Source organism: Cololabis saira, chromosome 1, assembly GCF_033807715.1.
Source record: "Cololabis saira isolate AMF1-May2022 chromosome 1, fColSai1.1, whole genome shotgun sequence".
Taxonomy (NCBI): domain Eukaryota; kingdom Metazoa; phylum Chordata; class Actinopteri; order Beloniformes; family Belonidae; genus Cololabis; species Cololabis saira.
The window spans coordinates 43,441,565-43,454,868 of record NC_084587.1 but is presented as its reverse complement, the minus strand read 5'-3'; the positions used below and the strand labels follow the sequence as shown (position 1 = coordinate 43,454,868).

The 13,304-nt window shown below is 43.4% G+C and overlaps 1 protein-coding gene across 1 annotated transcript; it reads left to right on the top strand.

The window, feature by feature from the left end:
- The first annotated feature begins 2,700 nt into the window (after positions 1–2,700).
- tmem109 (transmembrane protein 109) lies at positions 2,701–8,178 on the top strand. Its single transcript, XM_061724436.1, has 3 exons — positions 2,701–2,946; positions 6,115–6,217; positions 7,142–8,178. The coding sequence occupies exons 1-3, from the start codon at positions 2,752–2,754 to the stop codon at positions 7,513–7,515; spliced, it is 672 nt and encodes a 223-aa protein (XP_061580420.1). The 5' UTR covers positions 2,701–2,751; the 3' UTR covers positions 7,516–8,178.
- The last annotated feature ends 5,126 nt before the right edge of the window (positions 8,179–13,304 follow it).

Genomic DNA, 13,304 nt, shown 5'->3' with positions numbered 1-13,304 from the left:
ACAATCACCATCTACAGAAAGCACGACAACACACATTCCTCATTCATACCTTTTGGATGTTCTGTCTGTAAATAATGTATCCAATAGGCCTCTCGTTGGAGGATTTTTCTTTCTCTGTCGCCTCCCCTTAGAAGGGGCTCGACTACCTCAATCCCCATGAACCTCAGGCTGTAGACACCATGGCCAGCTGCATTAAAATGTCTGGTGATAGGTGATTTTTCATCCAGGTTTCTAATGTATCTTTTGGTTATTGTGGCCTACTTAAACATCTTTCATCAAAGAATTTTTTTTAATTATTTTTCTTTGATGTACTCATATTTTGTATTTTCTCTATTGTATTTAAATATTTTCATGGCTCTTCCATGATTGATGTATGGTTTTTATTTTGATTGGTTCAGTGTTGATCAGAGTCAGCTGGCTTCTGTTAAATGGGTGACACCCACTTAATCATTCATCGCTGAGGACGGCTATAAGCTGAAACGCGTCCGATTTTCTGCTGCTGTGCAGTGATTTACCATATATTAAAGTTTTGTACTTCAAGTGAGTGCTGTCGTTGTGCGTTGGTGTCAGCAAAGGCTGGAGGCTGAAATCAGCGAAGGCTGATTTATGGTTCACCGGGGGCAAGGGCTCGCTGGCGGTTGATGTTGTTCCAAGAAGGAGCATCAAACTAATTCTTATCTACGCGGAAATAACCCTAAAATATAAAGAAGGCGTCCCAAAGTGTGATCTATGGTGAAATAGGAAACTGAAGATGTGCATGCTATATGTGTAGGTTGTTCTCACTGTTCCCTCCAGTTCTGCAGTGAAGTTTTAGCCCCGCCCACTGCAGGCGTCGACAGTACATGCTGCTTTCAGTGTGAACGCACCAAGCAGCGAGATGCTGGCGTGGCGTCGGGCGATTTTTGACGCTTTCAGTGTGAACGCAGGGTAGCTTAAGAGTTCCTTCTCCCAGTGGACTAATAGGGCTTGGTCACCAAGGTGCATTCTGGGACACGGCGGCCGTGTTGGATGCCTCGTGAGTGTAAACAAACAGCAGTGTAGTAGCAGTCTGGTAGCACCAAGTGAACAGACGGAACGCAAAAAAAAGATGTTAAAATGCCGGAAAGGAATTGGAATTTACCGGGATAACTTAAACAAGGAAGCCAGGGAGCAGTAGGCTATATGGAGAAGATAATGATTATTAACGGTCTGGATCCATATGAAATCCCTACTAAAGAGTGGAGCTCCGATGAAGATTTACTGCCGCAGTTCTGCATAACCTACGTCTTAGGCTACCTTGTTTAGGAGTGTTTGGCAGCTGCTTTGGTAAATGTTTGACTCGCCATGTGTTTCAATAAATTTGTATAATAGTACAACATACAGTACATGTTTTGTATTACTCGTTTTTCTTTTTTGACTGCTATATTATGCGGAATAGGCTCCGAGGCATGAGCAATATTTTTGTTTTTCCTCGTGGGATTATTTTTTTCCTCTGCAGCTACAAATAGAGTTAATATTTTTTCCTCAACAAATTAGTTTTATCTGAAGATTAATCGCACCGCAGAGAGCTGGCCAGCAACTGCGTTTAGCTGGAGAAGTGGGGAATAAAACCTCTGTGAATGATCCGACCCCCGTCTGTGTGAGTGTTTGTTTGTGGTAAACTGTGGAAGGTTATGTTTGGTCGTCTTACAGCCGCGATCCAAGCGAGCCGACGACTCTTTCACTCTTTTACTCTGTTATCTCAGATACTTGGTCTCCGTGGTTCTGCCTCCGAGCAGAAAAGCGGTGAAAAGTTAAACCATTAGCGATCTTTTCCCCACGTCTGTTATGTGTGGAGCTGCTGCAGCTACAACACAGCAACGGGGTAACCATGGTTTACAGAATAACGGAAAGTAACGATTACAAGTACCGGTAGCCCTAAGCCAAAACGAAGAGGGAGCACGTCTGTACACAGTGCTCAGTGGTCCGAAGAGCAGCTCAGGTAGCATCCAGCAGGGCGGCTCCGCCAAGTGATGACGTCAAGACGACCAAGCCCTATACTGGGGGTTTAGATTCTTTCCAATTTAAAGTTATACATTTCCTGGCTGCCAACATAGCAAGATCTATATATCTGCATTGATATTTGTTCCACTCGTCTGACATACTAGTTCCCCAAAAGACATAAACGAGGTGACAGAGAGACAAATACATGTAAGATATCAACTTGGTAACAGAATTCCAAAATAAGGAAAGTGCCTCATATGACCAAAACATATGAAAAAAATTTTCCTTTTTGTTTTTTACAACCCCAGCAGAGAAATGACATTTCACTGTTCATTTTATGCAATTTTTCTGGTGCATAATAAATACTGTGCATCATCTTAAATAGAGCTAGTTTATGCCTTAGATTGTAAGAACATTTATGAACTTTCCTACAAATGTAAGACCAATCCTCTTTCTGTATATCAATATGAAGACCTCGTTCCCACCTACATCTTAAATTATTCAATCAACAAAAATGTTGTGGATCTTAGAAATAATTTTTTCATTGTTCTGCTCCTTATTGTTTAATATAACATCAATTTTTGATGATGTAGGTTCTTGAAGAGAACCATTTTCAGTATTTACTACATGTCTTATTTGAAAAAAGTTGTCCTTTTCTGAGCTGCGCGGTCACATGACCACCAGGAGGTGGCGCACGATTGTTTCCATTCATACTCCGTTTTTTCCACATCCTGTTGGAGAAACTTTCTCGGAGCCGTGTGGTAGTTCTGCTTCCACGTAGATCTCGCTATGGCGTGTTTGCAGCTGGTGTGCGGGTTCTGGTTCTTCGGCGTCCTGCTGCTCTCCGCCTCGGCGGAGAAGCCGCTCGACAGCCGCTCCAACGTGTTCCAGGAGCTCCGGGCGGCCCTGGCGGAGCTGGCCGAGGGGGGGCGCGCCCTGCTGGGCAGGCTGGCGGAGCAGCAGACGGTGCTGTCGGTGCACAAGGTGAGCCGGGGAAGTCCTGGACTTAATCTACTTTTTCATCCCTGCCTGGTGTGAAAGGACACACGGACATGTACTGCAGGATCCAATCAACAATAAAAGTGGAAAGCCCAGGTTTATTTACGTTCACAGATGGAAACGTTTACTAAGTTAAGCATGAGTTTGACAACAGCCGCGCATGCGCGGACTCCGCCACACGCGTTCTCCCATATCTGAGTTACAAAAGTAAAATGTGTGATATCATGTGTATGTAAATCAAACAGGAACATTTAGAAAACCGTTGAATTAGATACTATTGCAAAACATGTTTAAATGATTTAAACAAAAGGATTAAAGAGAATTACATGAAATAGTTCCTATGTGATTTCCTGCTTGTGTTCTCTGATGTAAGTCTCTTTGGATAAAAGCGCCTGCTAAATGACAGTAGCAGTAGTAAGTAGTAGTTTAAAATTGCGTAATTTGTTTTTGTTTGTTTTTTGGTTATTACATTAATTGAAATTTGATTTCTTAGGAAAAAGGGACAGATAAAATAAGCGTAGTCTTCTTTCTGTTCCCTTTCATTCAAGGAAAGAGATTTGTTGTAATTATATTGAAGTGTTTTTTGTTTTTCTTTTAATGAATGAAATAAAGAATAAATACATTTCAAATCAAAGTATAGTATAAAGTTGCAATTCGTATCGTGGCCTCTGGGGGCTGGCTCCATAAAATAGTCGATCTCCTTTAACCTCCAAGTTAAAAATATCAAAATTTACCGCAGAAATAAGAATATTTACAGCCTGGCTCCAAAAAACAGTTTTGGTCCTTGTTTGATTTGAACTCTTTTGTAGCACTTCAGGTGAATTCAGGGAAGGCGTTGAATGTTGGGCGAGGGATGTTTATAATTATGTGTGTGTGAGTGGTAAGTCTGTGATCTACGCCCAGATTTATTCCTCAGCCATTGTCCCTGATGTCATCAGCCGGCTCGGTGTAGACAAGTTTTTGAGCCGTTTCCGCTCTACTTCCTGAAGTCCTCCCGTCGATGCAATTCACTTCCGTTCTGGCGGACTAGTTCTGTATTGCTAGCTAGGACTGGCGTTGTGCCGAGTGCCGACATTGTACTGACAAAGAGGATATAGCAACTACATGGATATTTCAAAGAAGAAAAGTGGTTCGGGAACGACGTGTGCGGTGGTTGGTTGTAAGAACTGGAGAAAGCACCTGAACGTGTGGTTAGATAGAGAGTGCTGCGACCACAAACCAGCTACGAAGAGGCAACGTCCATGCGCTCCGTTGTTTACTTTTTTTCGCAAGCCTGATACCGACTTGGAATCAAGGACCTGGAAGAAAATGCGTTATTATTATTATTATTATTATTATTATTATTATTATTATCATCGCACACACACACTTTGCCCTCTAGCCAAGTAGACTATGATGTAGTTTGGATACCAAAAATAAAGACATATAGGCCTAGGCTACAATGGTCAAATAATCTTGTTACCTTCCATAGGATCGCAGCTGAATGGGAACACGATCTCCAGGTCCAGCAACACGAACATCCAGCAGTTTTGACTTCTCCAGCTTCAGTTACAGCACCCATGCATTATGCCACGCATTGTTCAAACACTGGTTAGGCTCTACATTTGCTTTCAAATAAATAAAGCGATCATGTTTATATGACATGACACAACCGACTTTGTTGCTGTGCAGGTATTGATATGCCCCAGAGGCTTTTAGATTGTGGCTTGGGCATCTGTACTGGATGCCTCCTGGACGCCTCCCTAGGGAGGTGTTCCAGGCATGTCCCTCCGGGAGGAGACCCCGGGGAAGACCCAGGACACGCTGGAGAGACTTTGTCCCTCGGCTGGCCTGGGAACGCCTCGGACTCCCCCCGGAAGAGCTGGAGGAAATCTCTGGTGTGAAGGAAGTCTGGGCATCTCTGCTGAGGCTGCTGCACCCGCGACCCGGGACCGGATAAGCGGAAGAAGATGAGTGAGTGAGGGAGCTTTTAGATTGTCCATTGCTTTTCCCTCTATTGCCATGGATTGCACGAAGTAGGAGCAAATCTTGCTGTACGTTCTGCTGGGCCATGTCGTCATGTTCTCCTCCCAGTTCTGCACTGAATTCGGGTGGGGGAGAGTAACGCCATCTCCAGTCAAAGTAGTAGAACCGTGTTCCCATGGCAAAGACATTAAAAGCTCACGAGCAGCGAGCCTTTGCTTTAGGTTAGCATCCACGCCGCTGTGTTTACACCGGTAGACGCTGCGCAAACCACTTCCGGTGGAAATGTGTAGGGTAATGGCAGCGCCCAGGTCTTGGCGCGTAAAACTTGTCTATAGTTCTGATGTAGGTCCATAGGTGTCATGAGGGGAAGGGGAGGGGCTGGTGGCAGCAGAGCGTCCTATTTTCATAACACCCAGTGAGATTGTGTCAAGGTATTTGGTCCATGTCGACTCTAGTAATTTCCGTCTGCCTTGAAGTCTCTGGTTCATCTCCATCGCGACTCCAAACACCCGGATTTGTGGTCACTGTCTGCCAAGGCGTGATAGAACTTCTCCAAGGTCTTTTCCATCCCACCGATGAGCTGAGACACCAGCTGACCAGATCCATGATTTAGAAATCTTCAGAGGATAAGCAGAGAGAGGCTCCAGATAGACTGACAAGACAGAGAGCAGTAGGTAGTAGCATGTAGGAAGAAAAGCGTCCGAACTTCACTGAGAGCAGGAAGAGTGGAAGCTCGCCCATCTGACCCGTACAACACCAGCCATGAACCGTGTCAGGTCCAACTTATGGTCTTTGAGCGTCATCTGGCCAGCAAGAGACTTTTCTATGCCTTAACTGAGCCAAAAGTGCAAAATATAGCAAAGTTTACCCAAATCTGGGTCTGTGGTGGACATTAATTGGCATTAATTTGCCGCAGGGACGAATGGTGGAAACTAGCCTCTGGCTACAACCATGCATATTTACACTTGTGTTTATTAATATGCACGGTCCCTGTTCAACAAATAAAGTAAATTGAATTGAATTGACTATTGACCGGCCCAGGTGTACCTCTGGGATTGCCTCCTCCCCCAGTGTAAAAGATAAACAAATGAAGGTAATGAATACAGAGGCAGATGTGAAGCAGGCGCCCACCACCGTTGTAATAATGTGTCTTGTGTTTGATCCTCCACCCCCCTCCCTCCCCCAAAGGCCTTCTCTCAGGTCCTGGGTGTCGTTGCAGGAAGTTTGGCTGCCGGTCTGAACGTTCTGCTGCAGTATATTGTAAACTTCCTGAACACTGCTGGAGTCCAGGGTGAGTCTCCTTCCACCATTTACCACTCAAAATGCAAATGGTTCATAGTTTCTTGACACAATATTTATTTGCTTCTGAAAAGTGATGTCATTAAATCAAAGGAAATTAGGCGCGCAGGTGGTCGAGTGGTTAGAGCGCATGCCACATACGCAGTGGACCCCGTTTCGAATCCCGGCCGGGGACCCTTTGCTGCATGTCAGTCCCCCTCTCCTTCCCATTGTTTCCTGTCATTGTCATTGAACTTCCAAATAAAGACGTCTGTGCTGAAAAAAAAAAAAAAAAAAAAAAAATCAAAGGAAATTAATTAAATTCATCACATTTTCAACTCTAATGAGCCTTTGTGGCCTAAACATCCCCGTTAAAACATAGCTGCTAAAAAAAAAAATCCCACAGATCAGCCCCTCTGACACACAACCACAGCACGCAGGCGACACGGTCAGAACCTTCACATGAGGTTTCAGCAACATGGATTTACCAGTCATTATGTCAAACCTAATTATAAGCCTAATGCAGACTTTAAGATATAGGAATCAAATTGGAGATAAATGTGGACTCACAGGACACACAAGTCCACCACCCTCTCCACACAGTCCCCGCCGATGGGCAGTGGTGGAAACACCTCTGGTTTCCTCCTGAAGTTAACAGTGACGTCGTTGGTTTTGGAGGCGTGAAGCAGCAGATTGTTGCTCCTGCTCCACACAGCCTGTCGCTCCCCCGCCTCCCCCACACATGAGTCAACCACCTCAAATGTTGACTGCTATAGTTTCGTTTCCGCTCTGATGTCACATGCTCTTTCTCAGCCATCAATGAGCAAGTCACCCTGAATAGGGAAAAGAAGGTGTAATGGAAGGATGGATGAATGATGATGATTTGTGTTATTTCTGTACCCATCTGTAAACATCTTTGGTCCTTCTTGTTTTTCAGTGGGCTTCCCTGTCAGAAAAGTGACCCCCGAGGGGCTGATCTTTGTGGGTCAGTGGGTCCTCGTGGCTCTCATCTGCTACTGGCTGATCTCTCTTGCCCTCCGATTGGTTGCCTCCACCCTGCGGCGGGCCCTGTGGCTGCTGAAGATTGGAGCGGCGTTCGCCTGTTTCGGTCTCATCCTGAGCGACCACCGGGTGGGTCCGGAGACCATCGCCATCCGGCTGGCCGTCCTGGCGTGCGTCTGCGTTCTTTTGGGAGTCGGGTCCGCCGGCAGCTCGGACTCGGAGGGTAAAACGGCTCGGCTGGAGGAGCAGGTGAAGATCCTGGAGAGACGGCTCCGACAAATGGAGCGATTGACGAGGACAGAAGAGTGAAGCAGGGAACATCTTTCTCTCTCTGTCGTGGACTCTGGTTTCATTGCAGCTTCTAGCTGTCAAGTTCAATATTGAATGATCCATTTAGTCTTTGAGAAGTTGGACATTGTTCCTGATTCAGAACGTGAATCACAAATCACATTCCTGCTGGACCATAGTTCAGCCATGAAATAGTCTGTTCCCGAAGTAAATGTCACATCTACGGTCTCCAATCAGGCAAAGATGGAGCTGGTATTTCTCTGCAGACACATTTTAATTTTATTTGACAATATTTATCCATTTTTGCACGTCAGGCCTGCAGAGCACTCCGAAGCAAAAGCTGTGTGGGGCCAACGTAGAGGTTATTTCAGATGTGTGTCCTCTTCTGTGATCCACCTTTGCGAATACTGCCAGCTCAGCTGGGTTCATGAGATCACGTCTGCATTTCCCTTCTGCTGGTTTAGGCCGCATATAAAAATAATGAGTAGTGTCAAATAAAATGCTGTTTTCAGCCTCTAACAACGAACCCCTCCTCGCACGTTCACATCTCTTCCAAAACCCTCGACGACTGAGTCGGACCCCACTTACTGCGCTTTATTTTGAAAATCTGACTGCGTATACAGCCAAATTGAGCAGTCGTAGGCGTAGCAGAGCAGAGTGGACTCTCAAATCTAATGATGCTCTAAATCGTCTTGTTACGTTCGGTTCGTCACACAAGAATTGATGTGATGAACAAATGTAACAAAACACAAAGACAACAACGAGGAGATGCAGCTCTGAAACATGAACCCACAAGCAGGTTTAGTGCTTCCACAGTCTTCCCACAGATGCATGGATTAGTACCTTATTGATTCAGAAGGAGATAGGTGAATTACATATCCATCGTCATCCTTTCACATGTCCTGGTTGTGGTCGGCCTTACAGCTCGGACCGTTAACCCTGCTGAGTTCCTGAGCTGCTGATGCAGCGTTTCTGCGAGTCTGGTAGTCGTGAAGGTAATTTTTCAACTCGTCTCAAATGTCAGCAGAGGTTCTGTTCCAGGTCCAAGTCTGCGTCACAATCCCCAGATGGGTTCTTGCACTGCCCGTTTTATCGGAGATTAAACAAATAACGCTGTAACGGGATGTCATTTTTAGATGTTTTCATCCCAGAAATATGGTTCTGGCTTGAGAATTGTTTCCTCAAACATTTTTAGTGTTTTTTTTCTTTTCGCCTCCAACTGACGTTAAAACACGACTGAAGTATAAAAACGTGCTGGCGGAGGAGTTCAGGGTCTGTTCTGAGGTGTATATCGGTGAGTGGTTGTTTTATGCTTTTATATATGCATCCGCCTGCTAGTGGAGCTGGGATGCAGCTAAGTATGAAAGTACACTTATGTTAAAACTTCAGAGAGATTTAAATAGTGTCCTCCCGTCCTCTACTGATTGGAACTTGCCAAGTATGAATGACCAAGTATACAAGTCCAGACTGGGCGTGCTTGAGAAGCAGCTATTGTCATTGGGGGTCTTTTTGTATCAAAAAGCTTAGGAGAAAAAACCCGGAGCACTAACAATATTCCAAATGCAGCATTGGTGCCACCCAACCGTAGACGAAGACGAGAAAGAACTCCACATCTTTTTGGAGCTGAAAAGCGAGGCGGCAGGACCGCTCGAGTTCGCCGCTGAATGCATGTTTCTTTAGTGTCGTTTTTCTGATGGATAAGAGAAAGATAACTGCTCCCCACACTTCGGGTCAGAAAACCGGGCAACGCGTTGAACCTTTTGAAAACTGCTACTTTTATATTTTGAGATGAATTTTTACAGCCAATAATACTGTTTTTAATCTGAATAATAAAACACAATAAAAACAAACCGACATGTTCTTTTTATCTGTTTTTTCATGCTTACCTGTACCCCCCCAGCAGGGAGCGCCACCTGGACTATATCTGGCAATACCCCTTATTTTATCCAGCGGGAAGCCCATAGACATAGATATATATACGTATATATGTCTATGAGGAAGCCCCAGTGAGAACTACGAGGAAACGGTATACAACTTCTGAAGTGGCTGCAAATCTTAGTGACAGTTTATATCACACCCCTGCATAGTTTTTACCTGCATTGTGTGGTTTTAATGTTGATTATTTCAACAGCAAACTGAGGTCAGCCATTGGTGGTGCAGCTCCTCTAAAACTAAAACTCTAAAAATTAAAGCTGGATCACATTGGAGAAATGAGAGAATCAAATAATGAAAAAGAACTGCAGAAAGAAAATGGAGGAAAACCATCCTTAAATTAACCATCCACTAAAATATTTTTAAGGAACAACTAAACATTTACAACAACACAGTAAAACTGGTCTGTTTTACTTCTATTTTTCAAACCTCATCACACGAAACAAAAATAATCCTAAATTCCTTTTTATAAACAAATTTAAACAAGTCCTCCATCCCAGCATCAGATGCTGCCTGTGAGGACTTTGCAGACCACTTCGTATGTTGATTTTAACAGATCTGAAGTGTTGTGTTGTTTACCTGAGGAAACACTGGAGAGGTTAATCCTGGTTTTCTCCCAACTAAACCCAACAACCTGCCTTTTAGATCCAATTCCCACATCACTTTTAAAATTATTTCATGGTTTCATTTGAGTGTGAGCTTTTAAACATAGTAAATTTCTCTCTTCAGACGGGTGTCTTCCCCGCTGCCTGTAAAACGGCAGGAGTGATGCCTCTTCTGAAGAAGACCAACGTAGATTACAGCATCCTTGAAATATCTTAGAAAACGTGGTTTTTATCCGATTAAATTTGTTTTTAAATAAACACGATATTTTTGAGAAACATGCTTTTAGGACAAATCACATCACCGAGACAGCCCTTTTTAATGGTTGTTAATTATCTCAGATGCAACATGGACTCACAGAAGCTTTCAATCCAGGTGCTACTGGATCTCACATTTAAGTCTGGTGGGTGTCTCTGGCACAGTTTTAGTGGTTTTACTGGTTTTGGTATGGATACATGCTCCTCAAAATTCCATAAAGTAAATTATGGGGTTCCCCAAGGATCAATTTTAGGCCCATCACTTTTTAATCTATACAAGTTGCCACTTGGGGGATGTCATCAGAAGACATGGCGTTGGTTTTCACTGCTATGTTATGTTTGAGACTTAAACATGAAGACAAGAGATACACTTTTTCTTGGTAGCAGCAGTCTTGACATGTTCGAAAAGTACCAGGAAGAAGTAAAAAAACGTGTGAACTCTTACCCCTTGAACTTTTTGAAGGCTTTTCTCCCACTATGGGAGTTTTTACCTGCCATTGTTTATATAATAATTGCTCGGGGGTTTATGTTTATGTTTATGTTTATGTTCATGTTCTGGATCTCTGGAAAGCGTCTAGAGACAACATCTGTTGTATTAGACGCTATATAAATACAATTGAATTGAATTGAACTCATTACTATGTTTTCAAATGGAGCCTCGTTATTAGATAACAAGCCCTGGGTGTCTTTCATACTGATAACCGGTTAAAACAGGTGCCATTAATACAGGTAACGAGTGGAGGACAGAGGAGCCTCTTAAAGCAGCACTATGTAACTTTTCCACCTTAATATCATATTTCCAGAGTCATTGTGATGGTACATCAACTTCCAACAGGTTTAATGACACCTCTGTCATGGTCTGAGGGGTCTGTATCACCTTCACTGGCACTATGTAACTTTGAGGTGCATGGTAGGAACCCTGCCACACTGCTGGTAAAGCACTACCGCTTTTGTCCAAAGGAGCCGCCAAACTCAACAAAAGCTGAAAGTTACGTTGTGCTGCTTTAAAGAAGAAGTTACAGGTCTGTGAAAGCCAGAAATCTTGCTTGTTTGTAGGTGATGAAGCGTTTTGGCCGTTTGGCCCCCCTGCAGGGACATGGCTGCACCTTGCGGAGCATTCCAGCAGTGGATGGCCCCTGCAGGGACACAGCGGCGCCTTGCGGATTGCTTTTGGCCTGTGCCCCCCCTTATGACATAGACATGCGGGTTCCAGTTCCTGGGGACCCCTGCCGGGACATTGTCACGCAAGGTCCGGCGTCTTGCATCCCTGCCGAGACTTCCAGCCCCCACAGAGACAAAGAACATATACGGACTTCCTGATCCCTCAGGGGTGGTCCCAAAGCTAAAGGGTCCCACCTCTCTCACTGGGCTGGTTTATTCCTGTAACTTTTGTATAAAAACCCTTTGAACAAACCAATTTGTGTCGACACACCAAATACAGACTCGATCTGTGCTGGTCATGTCGACCACCGGCTCAACTGATTAAAACCTCTCTATACCACGAGCGGACTTCTGAACTGGTTTTTGATAAATTCTTCAACAATTTGGTGCTGTGAGCCGGATAACAATAGACTTTCGATGGGAACTCCTTTTTCCAGACCAACGACACAACCAGCGACTTCTATCTAAATTAAATCAGAGGTAAGGGGTCCATTTTTTCAAAATCCCAAATTATTGTTTCTGGGCTGTTGTCGAAAGTCTGTGAACTGGAGTGCCAGAGAAAGTTGACGTTATCCTGAAATTTAGGTAAGTCCGCTGTGTGGTTGTGAGGGTTATTTTATTATTTTGTGTTATTGGGAACGTTATTGTAGAGATGTTTTTAGGAACGCTGGCAATTTCATAACACTTGAATTTGATTGTGTTGTGAGAATGTTCTGCTTCTCCTGCCTTAAGAATCTGACTCGCTCTTCTAAAAAAAGGTTTAATATCTCAGGTAACATTAAAGAGAGAAATGGCCAAGAGCGCCATGGTTGGTCTGGTACCAATAAAAAGATAGTCCAGGGGGACTATTCTTATGCATATGCAGGACGTGGGGTCCGTAAGTGTTGGAACACTGATATATTTGTGAGAAATAGACATACTGTATGTAGAGGAACTGTTCTTTATTTTATAAGTGGGGATGACACGCTCTCCCAAATGGGGTATATTTCATTTCTGCAAGAATCGACTCGCTCTGCATCAACAGGAATGATTTATATGCTCAGGTAGACTGATAGTTGGAAAGTTTTTGGGAAGTTTTTCAGTTATTTAAATACATGTATGGTAATCACTGTACCGATAGTTTTATTTGTTAGTTTTGTTTGTTACTTAGTTAGTATTAAATATTGTTAAAATAACTAAAAAGCACTTCAAACTCCCTCAGATTTTTGGAGGGATGAAGGTAGACGCCGTAATGCAGAATCCCAAATAGCTTCGCTTACTGATCAAAATAAAAAGCTGATGGCTAGAAGGATTTAAAAACACAACGCAGACAAAAATGAAATTAGAGAACCAGTTAAATGATAAAATTAAAACCTTTATCCGGTGAAACTGATTAAAGAATCAAATGACGATGACACTTCTGATGACGACTGGATTTTACAAAAATCCAAGATCTGTTGCCTGCAAAATTTGGAGCCAAATAATAGTAAGAGATTTTAAATAAATACACAAAAATGACTAGAGGAAACAGCTGTTAAACTAACTTTGTCACATGATTTGAAAGGCAAAGTACTTGATGCGCAAAGTACTTGATGCTTGTAGAATTCCCTTTAATCCCACAGCTGTTGCCAAAATCACACCGAGCAAGCTCAGACCTTTTATAATATTCATTGCCTTAACAGTTCAAAGGGAAGTAGATGACAATCCCAGAGAACTTTATGCTAAAATAATGTTGACAGCAAAAGAGAATTGTGGTCTGTCACGAGATCAGATTGATGGATTCCCTCCAGGGTACATGCAAAATATATATTTGCTAATTGCCCTCAACAAAGAGTAGGGCTGGATAACGCAAAAAAAAGAATCTGAAATGTATGAAAA

Coding starts and splice junctions, on each gene's coding strand:
- tmem109 (XM_061724436.1), top strand. CDS start 2,752: ATGGCGTGTTTGCAGCTGGTGTGCGGGTTCTGGTTCTTCGGCGTCCTG. Junction 2,947..6,114: donor CGGTGCTGTCGGTGCACAAG/GTGAGCCGGGGA, acceptor CCTCCCCCAAAG/GCCTTCTCTCAGGTCCTGGG. Junction 6,218..7,141: donor GAACACTGCTGGAGTCCAGG/GTGAGTCTCCTT, acceptor CTTGTTTTTCAG/TGGGCTTCCCTGTCAGAAAA.